This window comes from Thamnophis elegans, chromosome 2 (genome assembly GCF_009769535.1).
Source record: "Thamnophis elegans isolate rThaEle1 chromosome 2, rThaEle1.pri, whole genome shotgun sequence".
In the NCBI taxonomy this organism is placed as follows: domain Eukaryota; kingdom Metazoa; phylum Chordata; class Lepidosauria; order Squamata; family Colubridae; genus Thamnophis; species Thamnophis elegans.
Window position 1 is genome coordinate 122,940,926 of NC_045542.1, and position 23,877 is coordinate 122,964,802.

Genomic DNA, 23,877 nt, shown 5'->3' on the forward strand with positions numbered 1-23,877 from the left:
TCCCTAATTTTCCTCTGGTGAACCCATCATTTGAAAGATGCACTTTACCTATATAGCACTGATGATATATAGGTGGGGTGGGGGACTGCAGATTAAAACTGAGCATGTTACCCTGTTTCCCTGAAAATAAGAGCTCCCTGGATAATAAGCCCAATTGGGCTTTTGAGCGCATGTGCTAAAATAAGCCCTTCCCTGAAAATATTGCAATACAGCAGCAGCCATGAGGTGACCACGCTTGCTGCCTCCTGCACCTCAAAAATAATAAGATCTCCCTGAAAATAAGGCCAAGTGCTTATTTCAGGGGTCAAAAGAAAATAAGACCCTGTCTTATTTTCGGGGAAACACAGTATGTTTTTCCTTTGGGTGGAGTATTAAGTTGAGTGGTCATCACAAAAAATGAACATGTTATCTGCATGAATACAAAAAAGGAAAGGAAAGTTACACAAGAGCTATATAAGCAGACAATACTATAAATGCAAATAAGAAATAAAAGGTTAGGAGCTATAACATTAATATTTAAGAATTTCTTTAAATATAGACTGAATAGGAAACCAGTTAGTAAAATGAGGGCTGTAATGGAGGAGCCTATTTATTTGCACGTTTACCTCTTCTACTAAAAAAAAATCTTGTGTGTGTGTACACAATTTTGAAATGCTGTGTTATTTTAAAAGCAACATGAAAATGTTTTTAATGCATATTTTTGCATAAAACACATAGCAAAAATTTAATGAAATTAAGGGGAGCCAAATGAATTATGTGTATCTGTCTGTAATGTCCCTGAATTCAAGATTTTAGTTAACTTCCTGGGTTTGACATTCTTTTGTAAGTCTATGCTGTTTGTTTTAACAGTTTTTAATTTATGAATAAACAGATAGCTAAACAAAAAAGGAGAGACTTGATAAAAAAATACCAAATCCAGGAAGTGAACATTTAAAAAAAAACACAAGGGTAAATTGTATCCTGGCCAAATGAATTAACAATGTACATTGATAGAACCTGGCTGGTAGTAGTGATTGACTAGGAAAAGAATATTGAACTTAACAGTAGATAGTTTGTGGAAAAGAGCTCAGTGTTCAGCTGCTATAAAAATAATCACTTCTACGATGGGAAACATTTAGAAAAGAACTAAAAATAAAATTGTCAACGTTCATTGTTAATACAATTGTCCTAATTATGTCCACAGTGAATATTGACTATATTATGTAGGACATAGGACACTAAGTGCATTTTGTTCACTGTAAAAATAAGTGATGCATCTAAAAGGAAGCTCATGATCAATGGACCGGAGGAGATTTCTTTGAAGATAAATTTCAGTTTTAGAAAACAGCAACACTGCAAGTAATAGTGGTACTTAAAATGCATGTGGAAAAAAGTACAAACTTTTTTGTGTTTCTCCATCTCTCAATAAAGTAGAATCCCACATTATATAGTTGAGCCAAATTTATAATTGTGTAGCAAGTGATTACCAAACAGTTCTTGTATGGTATTTTAAATCTGTTGAATCTCCTGGGATTCTCTATTTCTCAGCCCTAGTTAATTTTGGGGGTGTGATTTAGGGCTTGGCATTTTCCTATGGGTCCCATTTTGACTTTTTTTTTCTGTCCAAATCAGTGGCCATCAGGACTCAGTCTAACTCATCACCCACAGGTATTATTACTCTTAGAATCAAAACCCATAATAGGTTATTAACAACCACAGATGCATACCACTTATGTGGCAGGCTGTGCACTAGCTATTGATAGTGTTCAATAGTTTAGAATGGTAGAAAAGAATTATTTATTAGCCAAGTGTGATTGGACACAAGGAATTTATCTTTGGTGCATATGCTCTCAGTGTACATAGGGAGAATAAAATACATTCATCAAGAATCATAAGATACAGCACTTAATGATAGTCATAAGGTACAAATAAGCAATCAGAAACAATATCAATATAAATTGTAAGGATACAAGCAACAAAGTTACATTCTTGCAGTCATAAGTGAGAGAAGATGGGTGATAGGTATTCTGTAGGGAGAACGAGGCAGACAGGAACTGAGGCAAGGCAGGTTGAAGCTATCCCGGAGTCCTTCGGGATTGGGCGGCATATAAATTTTAATAATAAATAAATAAATAACACAACCTTTTATTACAGTAACATACAGCTCAATGTAAGGCAAACCTCGAACCAGCAAACAGCAAAACATTTGACAGCTGACAGCCCTTTTATACTAGAGCTGTCAGATGCTTAAACAATAGGGTAGCTGGATTCTCCCACTAGTTGGTTGCTCGTGTCTTAGCCAATCAGCAGCTAGCAATTCAAGTCAATGGCGTCATAGCCTCGAGGACTTAACAATAGGAACGATGATAAGACTAATAGTAATAGTAATACAGCCTTAGTGAATAGTTTGACAGGTGAGGGAATTATTTGTTTAGCAGAGTGATGGCATTCAGGGAAAAAACTATTCTTGTGCCTAATTGTCTTGGTGTGTAGTGCTCTATAGTTTTCGTTTTGACAGTAGAAGTTGAAACAATTTATGTCCAGGATGTGAGGGGTCTGTAAATATTTTCACAGTCCTCTTTTTGACTTGTGCAGTGTACAAGTCCTCAATGGAAGGCAGGTTGGTAGTAATTGTTTTTCCGCAGTTCTAATTATCTAATTATTTAATTACTGGCTCAAAATACTGGTGGTATCTAAAGCCTTGCAGGACTTGGGCCTAAAGTGTTAACATAATTCCTTCTTCCAACCAAAATTTAACCATCTGGTATTAATTAATACTAAGAGGTGTTACTATTATTATTGAATATCCTTCGTGCTTTAGAATGGCCTCCACTCAGAGTTGAAACTTGCTTCTTCTTTAATAGCATTTTTCCAAAAGCTAGTCATCACTAAGTAATATTATATTTTTGTTCGAACAACAGTGATGGCTTCTGCAAGGTCATTAGAAGTTTGCTTATAACTCAGATTTCTAATATTTTACAAGATTTTTGTAAACTGCCTAGAGTTTCTGGAAGGTTCAATATAATATAAATTATAGATGGATAGATAAAGAGACACAGGCATGTATATACTGAGTTGGCATTAATATATTAACAATATTTCATAATTCATGTGGTTATAAATGGTTAACATTTTAAAGGCATTATATTACTGCATTTTATCCATTAGTAATTTTCTTCTCATCCTTTTGCACTATTTATGTTTCATATATTTGTTTAATTATGCTTATATTTAGAAGGTATGTGGGAAGCTTGCTTTAAATGTGACAAAATTGTGTTTAACTCAGAATGCTTCTATTTCTTGAAAATCAATGATAATTTAGATAATAATGTTTTAAATCCCACAACATTAATATTTTAGTTGGTACTTTGTTCTAAGTTGTCTGAGTGTCAAATGATTTATTGGAACTTTTATTTTATCGTTTAAAGCTTTGTCTAATATTTCTAAGGTCAAGTAGCGCTGTTCTCATCCAATTTGATATTGGATTATAATCTTTCACCATTTTTTAAATTTATTTAATGGATATGTATAAATCTTACGTATCAGGGAAGTCAGATAATCTATATGTTTTTGACTTGGAGAAGAACCAAAGCAATAGCTGTCCAATATAGTATCTTTGGCTAAATACTAGCATAAATAGTACAGTTTAGACATATCTTGTGATTGTTCATATCTTTACATTCTGAGGAGTGTGCCATGATATAATGATGTATTAAAAACATGGACATGGAGATTCTCAGGCATCCAGGTCATAGTTGTGCCAAAGTTGGTTTTTCAAGAGGCAACTGGACTTTTTTGTTTCTCTTTGAATTGAAAGAAAAACAAGAAAGTCCAGTTGCCCCTTGAAAAAGCACATTTGGGACTATGAAAACATGGATGTATATGTGAAACAAATGGGAAGATATTACATGTTTGACTTTGGAGTCTCACCATTTCATTTTCCCATTGATCCATCTAGCAAGTTGAAAGAGATTTGTTTTCCATTTGCTGGGTGAACTTTGCATAATTATGAACTGTATTTATTTATTTAGGAGATTTATAAGGATGTCTACTTTAAAATGATGAGTATGCTCAGGTGAAAAATCAATCATCAAGCATACCCAATGTTTGTCTGGGCCATAACCCTTCCTAATCCAGAACCTTTGAAAAAAACCCAAATCTATAGTATCATCTTGGAATTTGCAGTGGTTGGGCTATATGGGGAAATACTGTACTATTCCAAATGGCAGATACAGCAACAGAGAAGACTTGTAGCATGAAGATCTTTATAAATGATCATCAACACCTTAATTTGCACCTGGAGGCTAATCCTGAAACTGATCAGAGCAGCTGATGGAATAGCAATGTTACAAGGCAGAGTGAGGTGTATCCATAACTAATTACAGTACTACATTTTGGGTCAGTTATAACTTGCGCACAAGTCTTCAAGGGCAGCCCCATTAATGCATATTGCAGTAATACAGAGGTGACCGAAAAAGGCCTTCTCATCCAGGAATTGACACAATTGGCAAACAAATCTATGCAATGCCCTCCTAGATACTTTCTGCATGTCGCCATGCTGTAAAAAAAGAAGTTGAGACTCTAGAACGGGTGTCAAACTGGCGGCCCACGGGCCAGAGATATCACCCCAGTTCTGTGAATGGAGAAAACATTGAGAAACATCAAGTTATAGCAAGGTGATGCTGTGAGTTTGAGACCTGTGCTCTAGAAAGAGTGCTGAGGAGAGCAACAAAGATGATTAGGGGACTGGAGGTTAAAACATATGAAGAACGGTTGCTGGAACTGGGGTATATCTAGTTTAATGAAAAGAAGGACTAGGGGTCATATGATAGCAGTGCTCCAATATCTCAGGGGCTGCCACAAAGACGAGGGAGTCAAACTATTATCTAAAGCACATGAGGAAGGGAAAAGAAGCAGTGGATGAAAACTAATCAAGGAGAGAAGCAACCTAGAACTAGGAAGAAATTTCCTGACAGTTAGAACAATTAATCAGTGGAACAACCTGCTTCCAGAAGTTGTGAATAATTCAGCACTGGAAGTTTTTAAGAAGAGATTGGACAACTGTTTGGCTGAAATGGTATATAGGGTTTTCTGCCTGAGCAGAGTGTTGAACTAGAAGACCTCCAAGGTCCTTTCCAACTCTGTTATTCTATTCTGTTCTGTTCTATTTTTCATGTTCTTTAAGCAGGAACTAGAAGTCCTCCAAACCAAATTTGCCTGGGAGAATAATTCTTACCGATTTTTATAATTGGAAGACCTCTGGAATCAGTTAGTACACATATTCTTAGCCACTCAGTCTCGCTAGGGTTGAGCCTCAATCTATTCTCTATGGAGATTCCAACAACCTCCAGATACTGTAGCAGAACCTTAATGTTACCATTTGGTTGGTCAGGATCTGAGCCTTTCCATAAGAGTATCATCTGCTGTATTGATCACATCTGACCTGTGTGGCCAAATAACCTCACCTAGTGGTTACAAGTAGACATTGAATAACATCAACCCTTAATTTTTCTAGTAGAGTAATTCAGTGAAAGGAGCACAGTCTTTTCTCTTCTGGCTATAACTGAACTGATCTATGTGGATTTGAGCCATTGGTAGAAAAGAGTATTGTTTTTAAAAATTGATTAAGTTTGTAATTGGTTTTTCTGAAGGTTGTGGTATATTTTCATGAGTGAAAATTATATTTTGGCTCAATAGAACATTTTCATTGCTTATATATTTATGGATCCGTGGCTTTATGAGCTGAAGATACCTTTTCTGCCTCCCCTTTAGAAGGAAAAATGCTTGCTTTGTGTCTTAGGAGATTTTGACATCTGCTCTGGTAAATGCCATAAAAGATCTGTATTAATTTAATTTTTTTGTTTAATTTGACCAATTGAACATGTCAAATAACATTGGACCTATTATGTGTCCACTAGATGTCACCAGTTAGCTTATTGTAACTAGGCAACAACTAGTATTAACAGTATGACTCTTAATAACTTTTAAAGTTCAGTAATAGTTTTTGTACTTTTGCAAAAAGTACTTTTATTATGTCATTAATAATTGGGTTGAGCATTTTGCTATGAAATAACTGCATTATGTCTGAATTGGCATTGATAATAGATTCATAAAAGTTTTAAGATGTGTTTGGGGAATGGAAATTATATAGAATTTCAATTATTTTTAATGTTGCTTTCATTTTATATCAAAATGTAACAAATGAATTTGTTATCACTTGCATCTGTAATCAACTTTCAGTAATATTAATTGCAGCAGTCTTCAAATTAATATGTAACATAGCATCCTAGGAGGAATTTTGTGGCCCAAATCTTTCATAAGAGGTTTATTTATTAAGTATTAAATACATAGGCCAGAGGCTATGTGCATCCTAAAATACATGCAGATTCCATTGTGTCTTCTGTAGCTTCTTTACATCTGTTCATAAATTACACAAAATCGTAGGTACAAACTTTTCCTATCAGCCTTAAACAAAACTGACTGTTTTTATATTATAGTAATTATTTCTTGAGCTTAGAGGACTACCATAATTAGAGGATTGTGGTTAATTATATGTACTGGGATATGCATAGGAAAAATGCATACCAGAAACAAAGTTGTAGATATTCAACCAATAACTGATGTGTTGTGTTAATTGTTTTGAAAATATACTAAATTGACTGATCAGTGTTTATTGTTTGAAATATATTTTGGGAAAAATGCATTAAAAAAAGGACAAACGTTGAAGAAAATAAAGTGTATTGTGTGATAGAAATTCTGGAATTAAAGGTACACTTTACTGATGTGAAAATATTGTACTTGTTGATTGTGAAAAAAAACTGCTATGGGACCCAGCTATTTAATTCTTCTTTTCTCCTCTCACTCACCCTACACTTTTCTAATTTCAACGACATCATCAAGTGATCTGAATTTAGAGTAGTCAAACCTTTTTCTTCTAAAAATGTTACAGCATTATTGGATAACTGATGAGTTTTCCTTCTCTTTATATAAATAAATAGTAGGTGGTTTAAGGGTTTTGTATCTCAGCTCCCAATGCTAGATACAAATAAAGGGATAGGTATTCAGTTGATTGTGGATGCGTACATTAATTATCATCCTTTCACTTAAGCTTCAGCAGAACTTCAGCCAGAAGGTATCATGCTTGGGTTTTAGCTATTGTTCCCTTTCAAATGTTGAAAAGAATCCTGAGGAAAAAAAAATAGAAAAATAGTTTTGTAAATTGATCTAGCGCTGTATTTTGTTCCTAGACAGCGGCTGTTCCAGGCAGTTTTGGATTCTCCATCAATTTCTTCTCCAACTCTGTTACCTAAGAAAGCTCCTCTCCAAGGTCACATTTTGAACTCTCCAGATGGATTGTTTTTCAAACAGAAAAAGCAACGTGCAGATACCTTTCCAGTCAACGAAAATAGACATTTAATATCAGCTGACAAAGGCAAAAATATTAAAATAAAGCAAGAGGAGAACCCCTGTAGCTCAGAAGAAAGTTATGAGGCGGGTGGTAAAGAAGTAGCAAATACAGCTCCCACTGGAAGCATCAGAAACTCTGAAATGCCTTCCACATCTGCAACAAAATTTGTCACAAAAGGTAAGGCATTTTGCTGTATACATCAAAATTGCACCTTCATTTTTCTATACGCTTGCTAGTTTATGTCACATATTTGATTCCGATTATTTTCATCTTTATATTAATATATCAGTTTATTCATACTGTTGCTTCTACACTGATGTTAACTGTGGGTATTTTTGTGTTGGCTTAGATGTTCACTACTGTATACAATAAGCTTCTCTTCAGGGGGTGGATGAAATGGGGGAAACACTTGGGCCGTGTTTCTCAACCTTGGGAACTTTAAGATGTGTAGAACTTCAACTCCCAGAATTCCCAAGCCACCCTAGAGTGCTGGATAGGAAATTCTGGGAATCGAAGTCTATACATCTTAAAGTTTCCAAGGTTAAGAAACTAGAAGATGATAGGAATCATGTTTCCCTAGATTTCTTACCTCCATGTATAAAGTAAACAGTCACTATTATGCCAATTATAAATGAAATCTCTTTGCTTATTTATTTTACTTCTGACCAGTTAAATGAAAGGACTTCAGAATACGAACTGTAGGATAAGTAATAAAAACACACAAAAAAAGAAATTAAAACATTACACATTGATTAATTGATGATGTGCCATCAAGTTGTCAATTCTAATGACCAAATAGATACATTTTCTCTATGATAATCCAATTTAATCTAATTTAATCTAATCTTCCAAAGGTAAAACAGTAACAATACATCAGCAATAAAAGGTAAAGGTTGCCCTTGCACATATGTGCTAGTCGTTCCCGACTCTAGGGGGCGGTGCTCATCTCCGTTTCCAAGCTGAAGAGCCAGCGCTGTCTGAAGACATCTCTATAGTCATGTGGCTGGCATGACTAAATGCCAAAGGCACATGGAATGCTGTTACCTTCCCATCAAAGGTGGTTCCTATTTTTCTACTTTAATTTTTACGTGCTTTCGAACTGCTAGGTTGGCAGAAGCTGGGACAAGTAACAGGAGTTCACTCCATTATGTGGCGCTAGGGATTTGAACAACCAAACTGCCAACCTTTCTGATCAACAAGCTCAGCGTCTTCGTCACTAAGCCACCATGTCCCTTACATCAGCAATACCATTAGTTACAATGCATAAAGCTATTTCCCCCCTAATGGCCAGAAAAAACATGACCAATATAATTTGTCATATGAGCATCCATCCTACTACTGTCATTTTATGGAAATTAGTTTTAATTAATTATAAAACATACAAAAAATAAAATAATTTTGTTATATTATTAAGAAAAAAGTAGGACATGAAATGTTTCAATATTTTCAGAATTTCTCCTATCTATATGCTGTTCCCTGAATATAGCTTATAGAAAAACCTTTTCAAGAAGCCAAGCATATACAGTGGGGCAAAAAAGTATTTAGTCAGCCACCAATTCTGCAAGTTCTCCCACTTAAAAAGATGAGAGAGGCCTGTAATTGACATCATAGGTAGATCTCAACTATGAGAGACAAAATGAGAAAACAAATCCAGACAATCACGTTGTCTGATTTGGAAATAATTTATTTGCAAATTATGGTGGAAAATAAGTATTTGGTCAATATCAAAAGTTCATCTCATACTTCGTTATATATCCTTTGTTGGCAATGACAGAGGTCAAACGTTTTCTGTAAGTCTTCACAAGGTTGGCACACACTGTTGCTGGTATGTTGGCCCATTCCTTCATGAAGATCTCTAGAGCAGTGATGTTTTGGGGCTGTCATAGGGCAACACGGACTTCCAACTCCCTCCAAAGGTTTTCTATGGGGTTGAGATCTGGAGACTGACTAGGCCATTCCAGGACCTTGAAATGCTTCTTATGAAGCCACTCCTTCGTTGCCTGGGCGGTGTGTTTGGGATCATTGTCATGCTGAAAGACCCAGCCACGTTTCATCTTCAATGCCCTTGCTGATGGAAGGAGGTTTGCACTCAAAAGCTCACGATACATGGCCCCATTCATTCTTTCCTGTACACGGATCAGTCATCCTGGTTCTTTTGCAGAGAAACAGCCCCAAAGCACGATGTTGCCACCCCCGTGCTTCACAGTAGGTATGGTGTTATTTGGATGCAACTCAGCATTCTCTCTCCTCCAAACACAACGAGTTGTGTTTCTACCAAACAGTTCTACTTTGGTTTCATCTGACCATATGTCATTCTCCCAATCCTCTTCTGGGTCATCCAAATGCTTTCTAGCAAACTTCAGACGGGCCCGGACATGTACTGGCTTAAGCAGGGGGACATGTCTGGCACTGCAGGATCTGAGTCCCTGGCGGTGTAGTGTGTTACTGATGGTAGCCTTTGTTACGTTGGTCCCAGCTCTCTGCAGGTCATTCACTAGGTCCCCCCGTGTAGTTCTGGGATTTTTGCTCACAGTTCGTGTGATCATTTTGACCCCACGGGGTGAGATCTTGCATGGAGCCCCAGATCGAGGGAGATTATCAGTGGTCTTGTATGTCTTCCATTTTCTAATTATTGCTCCCACAGTTGATTGCTTCACACCAAGCTGCTTGCCTATTGCAGATTCAGTCTTCCCAGCCGGTGCAGGTCTACAATTTTGTTTCTCGTGTCCTTTCTTGGTCTTCACCATAGTGGAGTTTTGAGTGTGACTGTTTGAGGTTGTGGACAGGTGTCTTTTATACTGCTAACAAGTTCAAACAGATGCCATTAATGCAGGTAATGAGTGGAGGACAGAGGAGCCTCTTAAAGAAGAAGTTACAGGTCTGTGAGAGCCAGAAATCTTGCTTGCTTGTAGGTGACCAAATACTTAATTTCCACCATAATTTGCAAGAAAATTCTTTCCAAATCAGACAATGTGATTGTCTGGATTTGTTTTCTCATGTTTTCTCTCATAGTTGAGGTCTACCTATGATGTCAATTACAGTCTCTCTCATCTTTTTAAGTGGGAGAACTGGCTGACTAAATACTTTTTTGCCCCACTGTTTTAGGTGATGATTTGATTCAACTCCCCCCCAAAAGACAATTAAAATGAACTTATCAAACACAGTTGATTGGTGGGAAGCTCTTCACCTGCCAGATGATAAAGAATTTTAAAAAAAACTTTAATAACATTTTAATTTTTTTCCTTTTTTTTGCCAATGGTTCATTTGTGGAGCCTTGCACCATCTGTGTGTGCATAAGATTACATTTTGGGATGTTTCGGATATAATCTTAGCTTCTCTGGGCTTTCTCTCTCTCTTTTTTTTAGAAGCATGGTAAAAAGGATGAAGCCTTTTAACTTGATCACCCCCCCCCCCCATGATCTTTTCTTATTTTTAAATGTTAATGGAGGACCCCCAAAGAGCTTTTGCTTGGTTATATTTATTAATATTTACCAACATTAAAAATTAAAATTGATGCATTGACTGCCATTAGCTCTTCTGATGATTGTTTAATGGGATTTTAATATTGTATTATTTTTTAACAGCACTGGCAAATAATTTTGGTTTTTGGGGGATCCCCAGGGGTTTTAGAATCACACTTCAAGAAACACTGCTTTAGATGAATTGAAGTTTTGTCTATTACACAGATTTTATTGCTATGGTTAGCTATGTATAAGAAAAAGGACATTTTAATTATCTTGATTTGATATCATGAGTGTCTCAGGGAGTGGGCAAATGATAGTCTACCCTATTTCCCTGAAAATAAGACCTCCCCGGATAATAAGCCCAATCGGGCTTTTGAGCGCATGTGCTAAAATAAGCCCTCCCCCGAAAATAAACCCTCCCTGAAAATATTGCAACACAGCAGCAGCCATGAGGTAATAACAGTCACCACTTCCTGCACCTCCCCAAAATAATAAGAGCTCCCTGAAAATAAGTCCAAGAACTTTTTCAGGGGGGGGGGGTGTCAAAAGAAAATAAGACTCTGTCTTGTTTTCGGGGAAACACGGTACTTGAGTCAGATGTTGTGATATGATTGATGCAAATTACGTAATTGTTTGATGGCTCAATGCGTATGTTGTTATTTGACATAAGGATCGCTTGTTATACATGCTGCTGTTTGTCATTGGTACATTTCAATTTGTATTTGTTCATGATGCAAAGTATAATTATTGTAAGGCAGGAAGAAGAGGTTTTTTTCTGACTGCATGAGCAGGAAGAGGTTGCATAAATTACCACCTGAATGTACACACATAGCTATTAATTTAGCTGGATTTTTAAAGAGTTGTATAAATCCATCCATCTGCAACTACTAGCCATGATGACTAAATGACTTTATAATTCTGATTTCAATATTCTAGGAATTAGGGATGATCATCACCTTTAAGACCCAATTGTGAGCTTTTATTTACGTATTTCATCTATACTATCATTGTAAAAGAACTACTACTTTCATTGTCAAAAAACAATACAGTACTGTAGTTTTGTATTAAAAATCTCAGTGAAAATTGATAAACATCTAGTTGAATGAAATTGGTACTCAGCTGGCCTTCTTTGCAATAGGAAATTATGAGACCATGTTTTAAACTATTTATGGTGGAATTTTTACATTCATCATACTCTACTTTTGTTCATCTTAAAATATTGAAATTTTAATTTAATGATTACTTATGTATGGAAAGGTAACACACTTAATTTTTCCTACCTCTGCATTGCAAGGTGAGTCAAAGACATAAAATGTAATAATAACTTTAATATACTTGCTTTTATCATACATCAGCATCTTTGCTAACTTGATTTGGAATACCAAATCATGTTTGCTCTGCCGATATTATTGCTTAGATGCCGTAGACATTGAAATTTTGCTGACTTATGAGTGTAAGTATGTGAAACAGGGAATAAAACTATACATGGGGAAAAAAAATCTTCATTTCACTTTCTACTGCTTCATAATAAAAAAAATGAATGGGGTAGTAATTGTGCCAGCTGCAAGATAAGCAATTTCAGTCTTAGTTTTTTTTTTAACTGAGAATCAAGAAAACGATTTCACTTTGTTCAGGCTGGCAGAAATCTATTTGCATTGTTCTTTTTAGTAATACGAGGGAAACTGTTCATACTAGCTTCATTATAAAAATTGGGTCATGTCTTTTTTTGAAGATGCTGGCTTCATTAGCATTTGATAATGAACTTAGAAATTATATAAATACAAACCTAGTGTCTTCTGGATAGGTTTGACTATAACTTCTGTCACCACGTCTGGAGGGCACTGACTTGAGAAGAATCCATCTAGATCAGAAGTGGTATTCAGTAGGTTCTAACCAGTTCTGGAGAACTGATAGCGGAAAATTTTAATAGTTTGGAGAACCAGTAAATACCACCTCTGACTGGCCTCGCCCCATTTATTCTCTGCCTCCCGAGTCCCAGCTAATCAGGAGGAAATGGGGATTTTGCAGTATCTTTCCCCTGGAGTGTGGTGGGAATGGAGATTTTACAGTATCCTTCCCCTGCCATGCCCACCAAGCCATAACACGCCCACCAAGCCATAACACGCCCACCAAGCCACTCCCACAGAATCGGTAGTAAAAAAATTTGAATCCCATCATTGATCTAGATATCTGCACACTGTATAACAGCGAATATCCCCCCTTTCCCCCAATGAAAGTTTTTGTAATTTAACTTATAATCTGATATGGCCTTGTTTAAATATTTCAGTGGAGTGTCCTGTCTGTGGGGTTCCTGTTCAAGAACTACATATAAATAACCACCTTGATAGTTGCCTGACAAGAGATGAGAAGAAAGACAGTCTCCGAAGGTAAGGTTCTTGAGTTTATGAGTTCTAATACATGCTATCCATGCTTACTTTAGCAAGAAACAGTACCAAATTGGATCAGTTTTTCTTGTTTTATTTAATGGCCTTTGAATAATGCTTTTAGGTATAAAAACAATATTAGATGGGCTCCAGCATGAGTCTGAAAGCTCAGAAGACAAAATCTCTGGTCTTGATGACTAACCCAGATTGGATCCTAAAAAAAAATTAGTACATTGGTTATTATCAATAAAGTAACAATCTATTCAGATTTATTGGACAAATGCAAATCCTTCCCTGTGGAGTAATTGGTATCTGGAGAATAACTGAAACAACGTTATGGCCTCTTTAGTAATACTATATTTTCTAGCAGGTGATTTTTCTTTGCTACACTTCAATCAAGGAGGCAGTTAAAATCATTCACTTTCTTTGAGTCCTTTTAGATGCTGTTTTTGTTTCATCTGGAGGTTTGATGGAGTAATTACTCATCCTGTACATAGCAGAATGATATAGTTGAATCTTTGGAAGAATGTGATTGGCATATATTTATCTCTTTCACAAACTTAGTACAATCAATACAAATATAAATGAAATATGGTACAAGGGGCCTAGCAGGTCACTCAATATTGCTGCAAAGCCTCCCCAAATATATCCAAAAGAGGTAAGTTAGTTGAAAGGGTAGAACAGATAGTTTCAAATTTTCATATTTGCTGGGGTTGTACATCAGAACATGATCTCAGGAAGAGGCTGATGGTTCCAGTCTGGTAATTCTTTGGATTTGATTTGAAACTGCTCCTAAATCATTCTCAGTTTAATGTTCCTGAGCTTATAAATAAGGCCAGTAAATTATTAAATTACTGCATAGAGCAGTCTTTCTTAACTGATGTTCTGCAAGAAATAAACTTTTTTTTTAAAAAAAATGCTCTGTAATGCTAGAATGCAATGGTTAGAATTTTCATGTGCTATGAGTGATCTTCTCAATGGCGACATTGCTATTATTGCAAATATTGTAAAATATGGATTTTGTAGGTTAGAAGTGAATTGTATTGTGAAGTTTTAATCATTTCTGTGACTTACGCAAGGGTTCTCTAAGACCTGTGAATTATTTCAGGGGCTATTCCATGATATCAATGTTAAGGAAACCCGGTCTAGAGCAACAAATATATATGGGACATAACTGTCAATCATCCAAGCAACTGCCTAAATAGTAGTAGATACATGTAGACTTAATCAGCAAGTTCAATAAGCAAGGGATTTTTTATTTTAAAAAACAAATGTTTTCTCATCAGTGTTTCAATTCTTTGTATTTTTGATCAAAATCCAATCAAATGCAGATGATCCCCCCCCCCCCAGTTGTGATGTATCTACATTCTTTACACTTTAAATCTCTCTCTTAATGTTTACCTAAGAGCTAAGGGCTCTTCTACTTTGATTGTCCTTCATATTATATGACTAACATATAATACAGGATGGGCTAGATTTAATGATTTTTTTGTTTTTTTTAAAAAAAAATAAGATTAGTTATCTTAGGTAGGTTAATTCATATTGTTGTGCTTTTTGTTGTAAACTGCAGAGCAATTATTCCCCCCCCTTCTAAGGATCCCCCAATAAACAGAAAAAAGAAAGACAATGAATTAATAGGACATCGCCAATTAAACTGAACATCTTGACATAGTACAGAGTCACCTAGACTCTTCTGTGAAAAATAACTCCATGGCTAAGAGCTAAATTATCGAAATGAAATCGGCTTGAGTCTGATTAAGCCTTGAAGAGGATATTGCCAAGGAATGCCAAAGATGTAGTAAGTCAACCTTTTAGAAGAAGCAGTAGCAAGCCACCTCTATCATCTTACCCAAGAACACTATCTTGGTCTCTTCATGACACTACCAAGACTGTGAGGAGACGTTTCTAGACTAGGAATGCATACAACAGAACTCAAACTACTCTTCCCCCAATAAGCAGAAACGAAACTCCAAACATTTTGTGCTTTGGAAGAAACAGCTCCCAACTCTTTGATGTTTTTGCCATGGGAAATATGGGGTTCAAAAAGAGTTCTTGAGCTGTAAAAATATGAGTTGTCAGTAGAGCCCTGGAAAGAGACAATATCCAATCTTAATTTCTAAAATAGAATAAAAACCTAAAACATTTTGTCAAAAACAACTGCATTTCAGTTTGCATCTGAAATAAAAAACACACATAACTCACAAGATACCAACTGCTGTGACCCCAGATTTGGACTTGAACAATGTTGTACAACCCTAAATCAGAGATTTTGCCCAATCAAACATTATGTTTCATCTCCAATATGAGAAGTCTAGACAGCAATTAAGAAAATTACTTGAAGGCTTGAATATTGTTTCTTAACAATATTATACTTTACTGGAAAAAAAAATGGTGGCTGCACAGTTTTAATTGAGTTGTGGCGCGCCAGCGGAGCTGGCAGAAGATTCAGACAGTGAGGAAGTTGGGGAGGAACATGGGGCAGTCCTGGAGTCTGGGAAAGGCTCTGATGAGGGCTCTGTGTCGGAGGCAGAGAGGGGACCAGAGCCGTATGCCCGTTATCAGCTGCCTTCAGAGTCAGAAATCAGTGAGCCAGATGAACAGCTGGAGCCTCTTCCCAGTGTGCACATGTACAGAGTTGCCAGTCGAAGGGAACACCTAAAGAACAAGGGTCGACTTGGGAGTAAGGCCACAGGTGGACGATGAATGCCCCCTCCCAGAGGAAATAAAAGAGGAGCGAAAGGGGAGTGGGGTTTGCAGGAGACAATTAGTTCACTTAATTGGTTCGTGACTCTCCGAGACACCTTGCCAAGTTTTGCAGATAAGGTCTGTGACTATAAATCTTCCCTTGAAAGACTTTGCTGGATATGAATGAGCAGAATTCACAGTAAATTAATAAAAGGGTTTTTTGTCAGGACCAGGAGTTTGCTTCAAGCTCTTAGGAAGCTTAGGTCAGAACAATTGAATAGGAAATTTTTAAAAAATTATGTCAGAAAAATATACTTGGGAAGAAAAGATAGGCTGCAGTCTGTTTTGACTTATTAGGAACTTTATTGAGATATTAGAATTTATTATACTTGAATTATTAATTTATGCTATTGTAAAGTTATTTTGGGCTGTAAAGGGTAAAATAGTCCAGTTCTGCATTACACCAGTATTTTGTTTTCTGTATTTTTGAATCAATTTCTCTTCCTCTTTTTTTTAAAAAAAAAAATGAAAATGTGAGCAGGAATATATGAAGAGACTGACTTAAATTAAATTCTGCCGATTAGAATGGAGTATCAGCATTGAATTCTTGCCATACAGAAAGCTTTACTATAATTTAAATAGGCTCACAAAATCATGAATGGAGTTTAGTTGTGAATGATTTTTTTCCCCTGTCTTATGGGGTAATAATCAGAGGACTCCCACTGAAATTTAAATAGACAGCATAAACAGTGTGAACAGTGTCGAAGATTTCTTTTTTAATTGAACTCTGCAAATTGTCTGTGGAGCTTGTTCTTGTTGCTAGGAAACACTATCTACGGTGTCCACTAAAAATTGCATTGTGTGCCTGTGGCAGAAGAGTGATTCATGGCTGTTGGAAATAATAAATGCGAGTTAAAAAGGAATTAGACAATTTTTTGTACTACATAGTATCCCAGTGCCAAATTGTTAGGTAAGTTTGGGAGTGCGATGACATATTAGTGCTCCTTTACATATCATGAGGGCATAATTGAATACAAGGTTTGTGAGTATTAACAAATTGCAGTGGTTTTATGTTAGCACATTTACTTGTCTTACTGCCAAGTAATTAGGAAGCTTGGAAGCCTTTGCTTTTACTTGTCTTCAACTTTCTGAGAAGTTCAGCTCTGAAACAATAATTAATATTACACGAGGTTAATAAACATTCAGTTTAAATTATGTGATTTAAGATACAGTTAACAAGAGACAACGTTGGTTGATTAGATGAGATGATAAGCTAACATTTTATCTGCAGGGAAGGAAATTGACAAAGGAACAATGTATAAGCCTGCAGCTCATGGTTTAGTTAAACTTTTTTCCCTCATGGAATTTATTGCTGACTGCTAAATTTAGAGATATATATTAGAAGATAATCTTTCATCAATAACTTTGCTATTTTACTCTAATGCAGAATTCATTTCCAATTAAAGAGCAACATATAAACTAAATTGAATACACATCTAGTACACTTAATTTAATTTTTGTAGTTCAATGTTAAGTAATTTGAACATTTTGTTGACACACACCCTAACAATAATTCAAAATAATAAAAAAATAATTTAAAAGCAACATATGGTACTTTGAGAGATTCAGAAAACTTGTAACCACAATATCAAAATGTCTGAAGGTTGAGTCATGGCAACTGAACTTATTTTTCTTGTTAGTTTCAAATGTTTCACTGCTCATCCAAGCAGCTTCATCAGCTAGAGCAATTTAGTTAGCCAGAGTCATTGAAATGTACCACCTCCTGCACCAACCTCTGGTTTCCTCCCTAAAGTGCATTGCAAAGCATCAATTAAGTTTCTCTACCTAACTTACTCTGACTGATAAAGCTCCTTGGATGAGCAGTGAAATGTCTCAAACTAACAAGGAAAATAAGTCCAGTTGCTATGACTCAACCTTCAGACAACTTCATCTGGATGAATGAGAATCTTCATCAATAATTATCAAATTGTTTTTGCCTAACAAGCTGGCCCAGTACCCAGGGGAAGAACCAAGTGTTCAGTGCCATATAACAGGCTGGTAGGGTCAGGGTCATTCATATTTTAGGAGATATTCCATTTCATAGGGCAAAATTACAACAAAAAGGGCAAGCTTTGGGTCCCATTAGATGATACTGTTTAATAGAGGGGATCTAGAGCATGCCTGCCTTGTCAGTCCTTGTGTGACTATAGTAAGAATCCGAAACATTGTTATCTCTATGTGATGACTCTCTTGGATGATTCCAAAGATACCTCTTTAGATGTCAGCTCAGGGGAGGATGAGCTGATTCCTGGTAGATGGCTCCAAATAGCCGTCTGTGAAGGATTTGGCTGAGACTCCAGTTGGGAAAACATGCAACTGCAGCTGATCGGTGAGGAGGAGGAGGAGGAACTGCCTTCTGTAACTGATCCAAGAACATGTAGGGCAGAGAAAAGGCAGGAGCAGAGATGGTCAGCCAGACTACTCAAGAAGAGAAAGCCTCACCTGTCTTGATGGCCTGCACCGGAAGCTAGCTATTATTCACAGCAGACAGATGGAAGTGTTGCTGGGAATAATGTGTTTATTTCCTAGCTGTGTGTTCTCTGGTCATTGTGATTTCTGCCTCACTTTGGATTGACACTGTGTTTTGACTTGAATTGTGCCTTAGAGACTCTGGACTTTTCTTTCCTTGCAAGCTCTTTGGATTTAAGTTTGCCTGGTGGATTTATTTTGTTTGAGAGACTTTGAAGTACCTTGCGAACTCTTTGGCCATTGCTCTGTGAACTAACATTGGTCTGCTCATGGCTGGACCGGTGGTAGGTTTCCAAATTTTCTACTACCAGTTTGCTTGCACGCACTTGCGCACAATGCTTCTGTGCATGTGCAGAAATTTCCGGGGGGGGGGGCCTCCCGCCACCGCTACTACCAGTTCGCCCAATCTGGGCTGAACCGGGAGCAACCCACCTCTGGGCTGGACTTAATTGGAACAGTTCTAGTTTTTTTGGTGAAGGGAATTGCTGGGTAATATTAAATCACTAAAACATAGGTGTGTGTGTGTGTGTGTGTGAGAGAGAGAGAGTGAGTGAGTGTGAGTGAGTGAGTGAGTGAGTGAGTGAGTGAGTGAGTGAGCAGGGCAGCACAGTCTGGCAGATTCTATCTACCTCTTCCTTACCATTCCATTTTTAGGATTATTTGGAATATAATACTAGGGAGTCCAGAGTTATATTCAGTAGAACTCTTCTTTGAATGGAAAGGCTACTGATTCAGTACAACTACAAGTGCGAAGGCTGTGATCTATGCTTCACAGTCTTCAATGTGATATTTAATACTGTTTTGAAGGATCTCCAGGAACTTTGGGGTTTATTAACATTAGGCCACTGGATGAAAAGATCATTGGTGAAACATCATTTACTTTCCTTAATTGCCAGTGCTATCTTAGAGGGAAAAAAACCCCAATATCTACATTTATGGTTGACTGGAAACGCTTTATAGATTGCCTGCATGAAACAGAACAAAATGCTTTTAAGATTTGTGGTTTTGATGATTAGAAAAAACTGGATAATAGAAAAGTGAGCTTTTTTATAATAGTAAGATAACTTTGCAATTATACTTACATTCATGCGGGAGGTGGGAGTGGGAGGCACCGTTCTTCGGTGGTTCTCCTACGTCTCGGACAGGTCGCAGTCGGTGTTGGTCAGAAGGCAGAGATCGACCCCTAGGCCCCTCAATTATGGGGTGCCGCAGGGTTCGGTCCTGTCCCCCCTCCTATTCAACATCTACATGAAGCCGCTGGGTGAGATCATACGCTGGCACGGGATTAAATATCATCAATATGCGGACGATACACAGTTGTATCTGTTCGCCCCGTGCCAACTCAGTGACATGGTAAAAGTGATGTGCCAGTGCCTGGAGGCTGTCAGGGTCTGGATGGGAACAAACAAGCTGGCGCTCAATCCCGACAAGACCGAGTTGCTATTGATGCTCCCTCCCAAAGATGGTCCAGCTATTCCATCTCTCTGCCTGGGGGGTGAAATTATATGCCCCTCAGAGAGGGCTCACAATCTGGGAGTCCTCCTGGATCCGCAGCTGACTTTAGAACACCATCTGTCGGTTGTGACCAGGGGGACCTTTGCCCAGGTTCGCCTGGTGCACCAATTGTGGCCCTACCTGGACTGGGAGGCCCTTCGGATAATCATTCACATCCTCGTCACTCAAGACTGGACTACTGTAACACGCTCTATATGGGACTGCCCATGAAGAGCGTTCGAAGACTTCAGCTTGTCCAGAACGCAGCCGTGCAAGCGATAGTGTGTGCACCTCGGTACACCCACGTTACACCTATCCTCCGCGAGCTGCACTGGCTGCCCATTGATCACCGGACACGCTTCAAAGTGCTAGTCGTTACTTTTAAAGCCCTACATGGTATCGGACCTGGGTACTTGAGAGACCGCCTCCTGCCAGTCACCTCCCAAAGACCTATTAGATCCCACAGACTAGGCCTCCTCCGAATTCCATCTGCCGGCCAATGTCGGCTGGCGACTCCTCGGGGGAGGGCCTTCTCTTTGGCTGCTCCAGCCCTCTGGAACGATCTCCCCATGGAGATCCGGACCCTTACTACCCTTCTGGCCTTCCGCAAAGCAGTTAAGACCTGGCTGTTCTGGCAGGCCTGGGGCTGTTGAACTATCCAGCCCCATTCGAGGTTACAGCTGTTGTAGTATTTTAAATTGTTTGTTTAAATTGTTTTTTTTTATTTTATTTTTATATCCCCTCCCTTTTTATTGTAAGCCGCCCTGAGTCTCTCGGGAATAGGGCGGCATACAAACCTAATAAATGAAATGAATGAAATGAAATCCACTGCAACGAAATTGGAAGCTTCTTTTTATTCTTTCTGCACTTTACTATTTTTAACTCTTTAGTTGTTTGTGTTAGTTTTTGTGCTCTTTGTAAAACTTTTAATAAAAAAAATTAATTGCCAGTGTCATTCAGTTGATTAAAACTCCTTTTCACGAATAAGTAGAAATAAATTCTACTCATCTTTCCACAGCTTAATAGTCCTTTAAGCTTCTTTCTTAAAGTCAGGCTTGAAATAATATTAGGAAAACCCTTCCTTTATCTTTGAGTTGAAGCTTGTATGCTATTCTTATTAGGATAAAATGAAGACAGGACTCTTATGTGACATACATTTGTTTTGGTTACTTGAGAGTCCTGTAATTCCTACTCTTTTTTTCCTTCTCTAGTTAAGACCTTTGGTTTTGTTTAAAAAAAGACATGAGTCTTAATGAAACCTGAAGCTTTTCTTTTAGATACGATGGACAAGTCAATTGAAAAACAATTTGGGGTGCTATTCCTTCACATGGTGATGGCTGTGAGGATTGTATTTTTCAAATACTGGAAAGAAAAAGAGATGGTGACTGTTGAAAAATGGATTTTGAAATTGACTGAATTAGCAGAGATGGCAAAATTAACTGCTTTGTTTAGAGCAGGGGAAGTCAACCTTTTTATACCTACCGCTCACTTTTGTATCTCTGTTAATAGTAAAATTTTCTAACCGCCCACCGGTTCCACCGTAATGGTGATTTATAAAGTAGGGAAGTCAATTAAATAAAAAAAAGAAAGTGCTTTAGTATCGGACAAAACCCCTACCGCCCACCATGAAAGCTGGAACGCTCACAAGTGGGCGGTAGGGACCAGGTTGATTACCACTGGTTTAGAGATAAAGGACTAGACAGCTTTATAAGAGACTGGAAACCGTTTGTGGACTTTGACTTGCTAAATATAATAACAAATGGTTAACAGAGGAATTTGAAGATTAGTATAATGTTTAGCACAACCTGTTGACTGCTTTTTTGTATGTATGTATGTATGTATGTATGTCAAGGGGGAGGAGAATTTATTCTTTTTTCTTTTCTTTTAGCACTTAGCCATGGAGAATGTTAAATGTTAAATCTAATTGACCTCTTTTTCCTCCTTTTTTCTTTTCTTTTGTTGTTGTTAGAGTTCATGTATGCTTTTGCTTTGTTTCATTTTGTTTGTTTGTTTTACCGTTCTGTATTTTATTATCTATGATAAAACAATACATTAAAACAAAGCCTTTTAAGTAATCCGAAATGTGTAACATCACTGACTTACTCTTAGCTTGCCCTTTGTCATAGAAAGATAATAACAAATGTTTGCCAGTAATTTTATTTCCATAGAGATGTCTCCCTATCACTCTAAATAATTGCTGGCATCTTTAGTTTGACAGGTTTTTGAGCATTTGTTGATTTTCATGATTATTTGTGGGTGTAATGATTTATATATCTGTAGAATGTGCTTTCCCTCTGGAAATAGGGTTGTTTGGTATCAAATGGATTATTTTTATTTAGGCATCACACTGTTTGAAACAATACCTAAGGAGATTGTTTTCACAAAAGATGTAGCCATGGTGAATCATAATGTAACATTGGTACCACATGCTAATTTATTTCAATACCAACATATTGAGTCAGTTGTAGCATGCCCCCCCCCCCAAAAAAAAAAAAATCCTGTCTAATTCTCAGAGACTGCCTGGACAAGTCCCTGTGGTTTTCTTGGCAAAGTTTTTCAGAAGTGGTTTGCCATTGTTTCCTTCCTAGGGCTAAGAGAAAGTGATTGGCTCAAGGACCCCCAGCTGGCTGTGTTCCTAAGGCGGCACTAGAACCCATGGTCTTCCATTTTGTATTCTGATGCCTTAATCCCCACAGCAAACTGGCTCTTATTGAATGTCCATAATTTTCAGCAAACTCAGAAGGGCAATTATAGCAATTACTTGAGTACTTAAAAGGAGATCACCAAAGGAAGGCCAAGGATAATGTCAGCACACAATAGTAAAAGAGTAATTCTTTTAAATTACAGAAAGGCAGATTCTGATTCTAGAATCTGTATTGAAGCATAAGCTGTTCAGCAACATAATGGATGATTTAATCTGGATTGCTGCACTCAGTAGGAAATTGATTCTAAGACAAAGCAGAAGAACTCATAGTTTTAAAGTATAGCTGTCAGCTGGATCTCCAGCAAGGGGTTCAACTTTGCTGGATGCGTGCTATCGGCTGCCACAGTAACGGGGACGGGGACGGGGCATAGCATTTGGGTTGGGGAAGTAAGCTGGTGAGGTCCCATGTGAACTGAAAGGGAGGTTTGCTCTCAATAATTATTGCACTGCTGGGAGAGTTGTTTACACCCTGTCAAGGCCAACTGTCCTAGGACTCCAGATGCATGAAATACCTGAAGATGAGCTTCACACAACATCATACTGGATGTTGATTGGATCCGTCCCTCAGCACTGGACCCTGGAGGGAGGGATTTGGGGAAACTTTCAATCTCTAACTTTCGTGCATTTTGATCTTCTATTGCTTTGGCTGCTATCGTTTCAAACTCAATAAAAGTATCTCTTCTCTATCTCAATGGAGTTGGGGGATTTTTGTTCTTGAGTTTTGAACGGAGGCAGGCCTGACAGTACTGAGAAGCACATGTCTGTTTGGTGCAATATTTGATCATAGTGCAAGTGTTGTCTATAATGAGAATGATGTCAAAATAACCTTGGTAGACAGAAGGAAGAGCTACAGCCTAGGCAACAGTCTGACAAACGAAAGCTGAATCCAAAGGAGGGATGGAGGAAGAGAAAGAATCTCAGAACATACCACCCTTAGTTCTTTGGAAAGTAAAGACAAAGGAGGAAGTGCTTTTCAACTTGCGAGATTCTGTTACTGTAACCTTACAATGAAAGTAATATTAGTACTCATGAGTTTTAGTTTTCTGCCTCGAAGGGCAAGGTCAATCTTGCAAGTTTGAACGTACATCTTTTCCCAACCCCCATTAATTACAGTGGAAGAAATGAAGGAGGGTCCTTTCCAAGACACTGACTCTTCCCCCATTTTCCTTTCAATTCAATTCTCTCTTGTCAGACTGCTGTCCAGGCTTTTCTTCCTGTCTCTCAAGGTTA

The 23,877-nt window shown here is 37.6% G+C and overlaps 1 protein-coding gene across 4 annotated transcripts in view; it reads left to right on the top strand.

The window, feature by feature from the left end:
- RAD18 (RAD18 E3 ubiquitin protein ligase) overlaps positions 1-23,877 on the top strand; it is a 114,584-nt gene that overhangs the window by 18,275 nt on the left and 72,432 nt on the right. For all 4 annotated transcript variants that reach the window (XM_032211699.1, XM_032211701.1, XM_032211700.1 and 1 more), the window contains exons 5-6: positions 7,227-7,564; positions 13,139-13,238. In XM_032211699.1, coding sequence (XP_032067590.1) covers positions 7,227-7,564; positions 13,139-13,238 — 438 coding nt within the window. The remainder of the gene's footprint in view (positions 1-7,226; positions 7,565-13,138; positions 13,239-23,877) is intronic.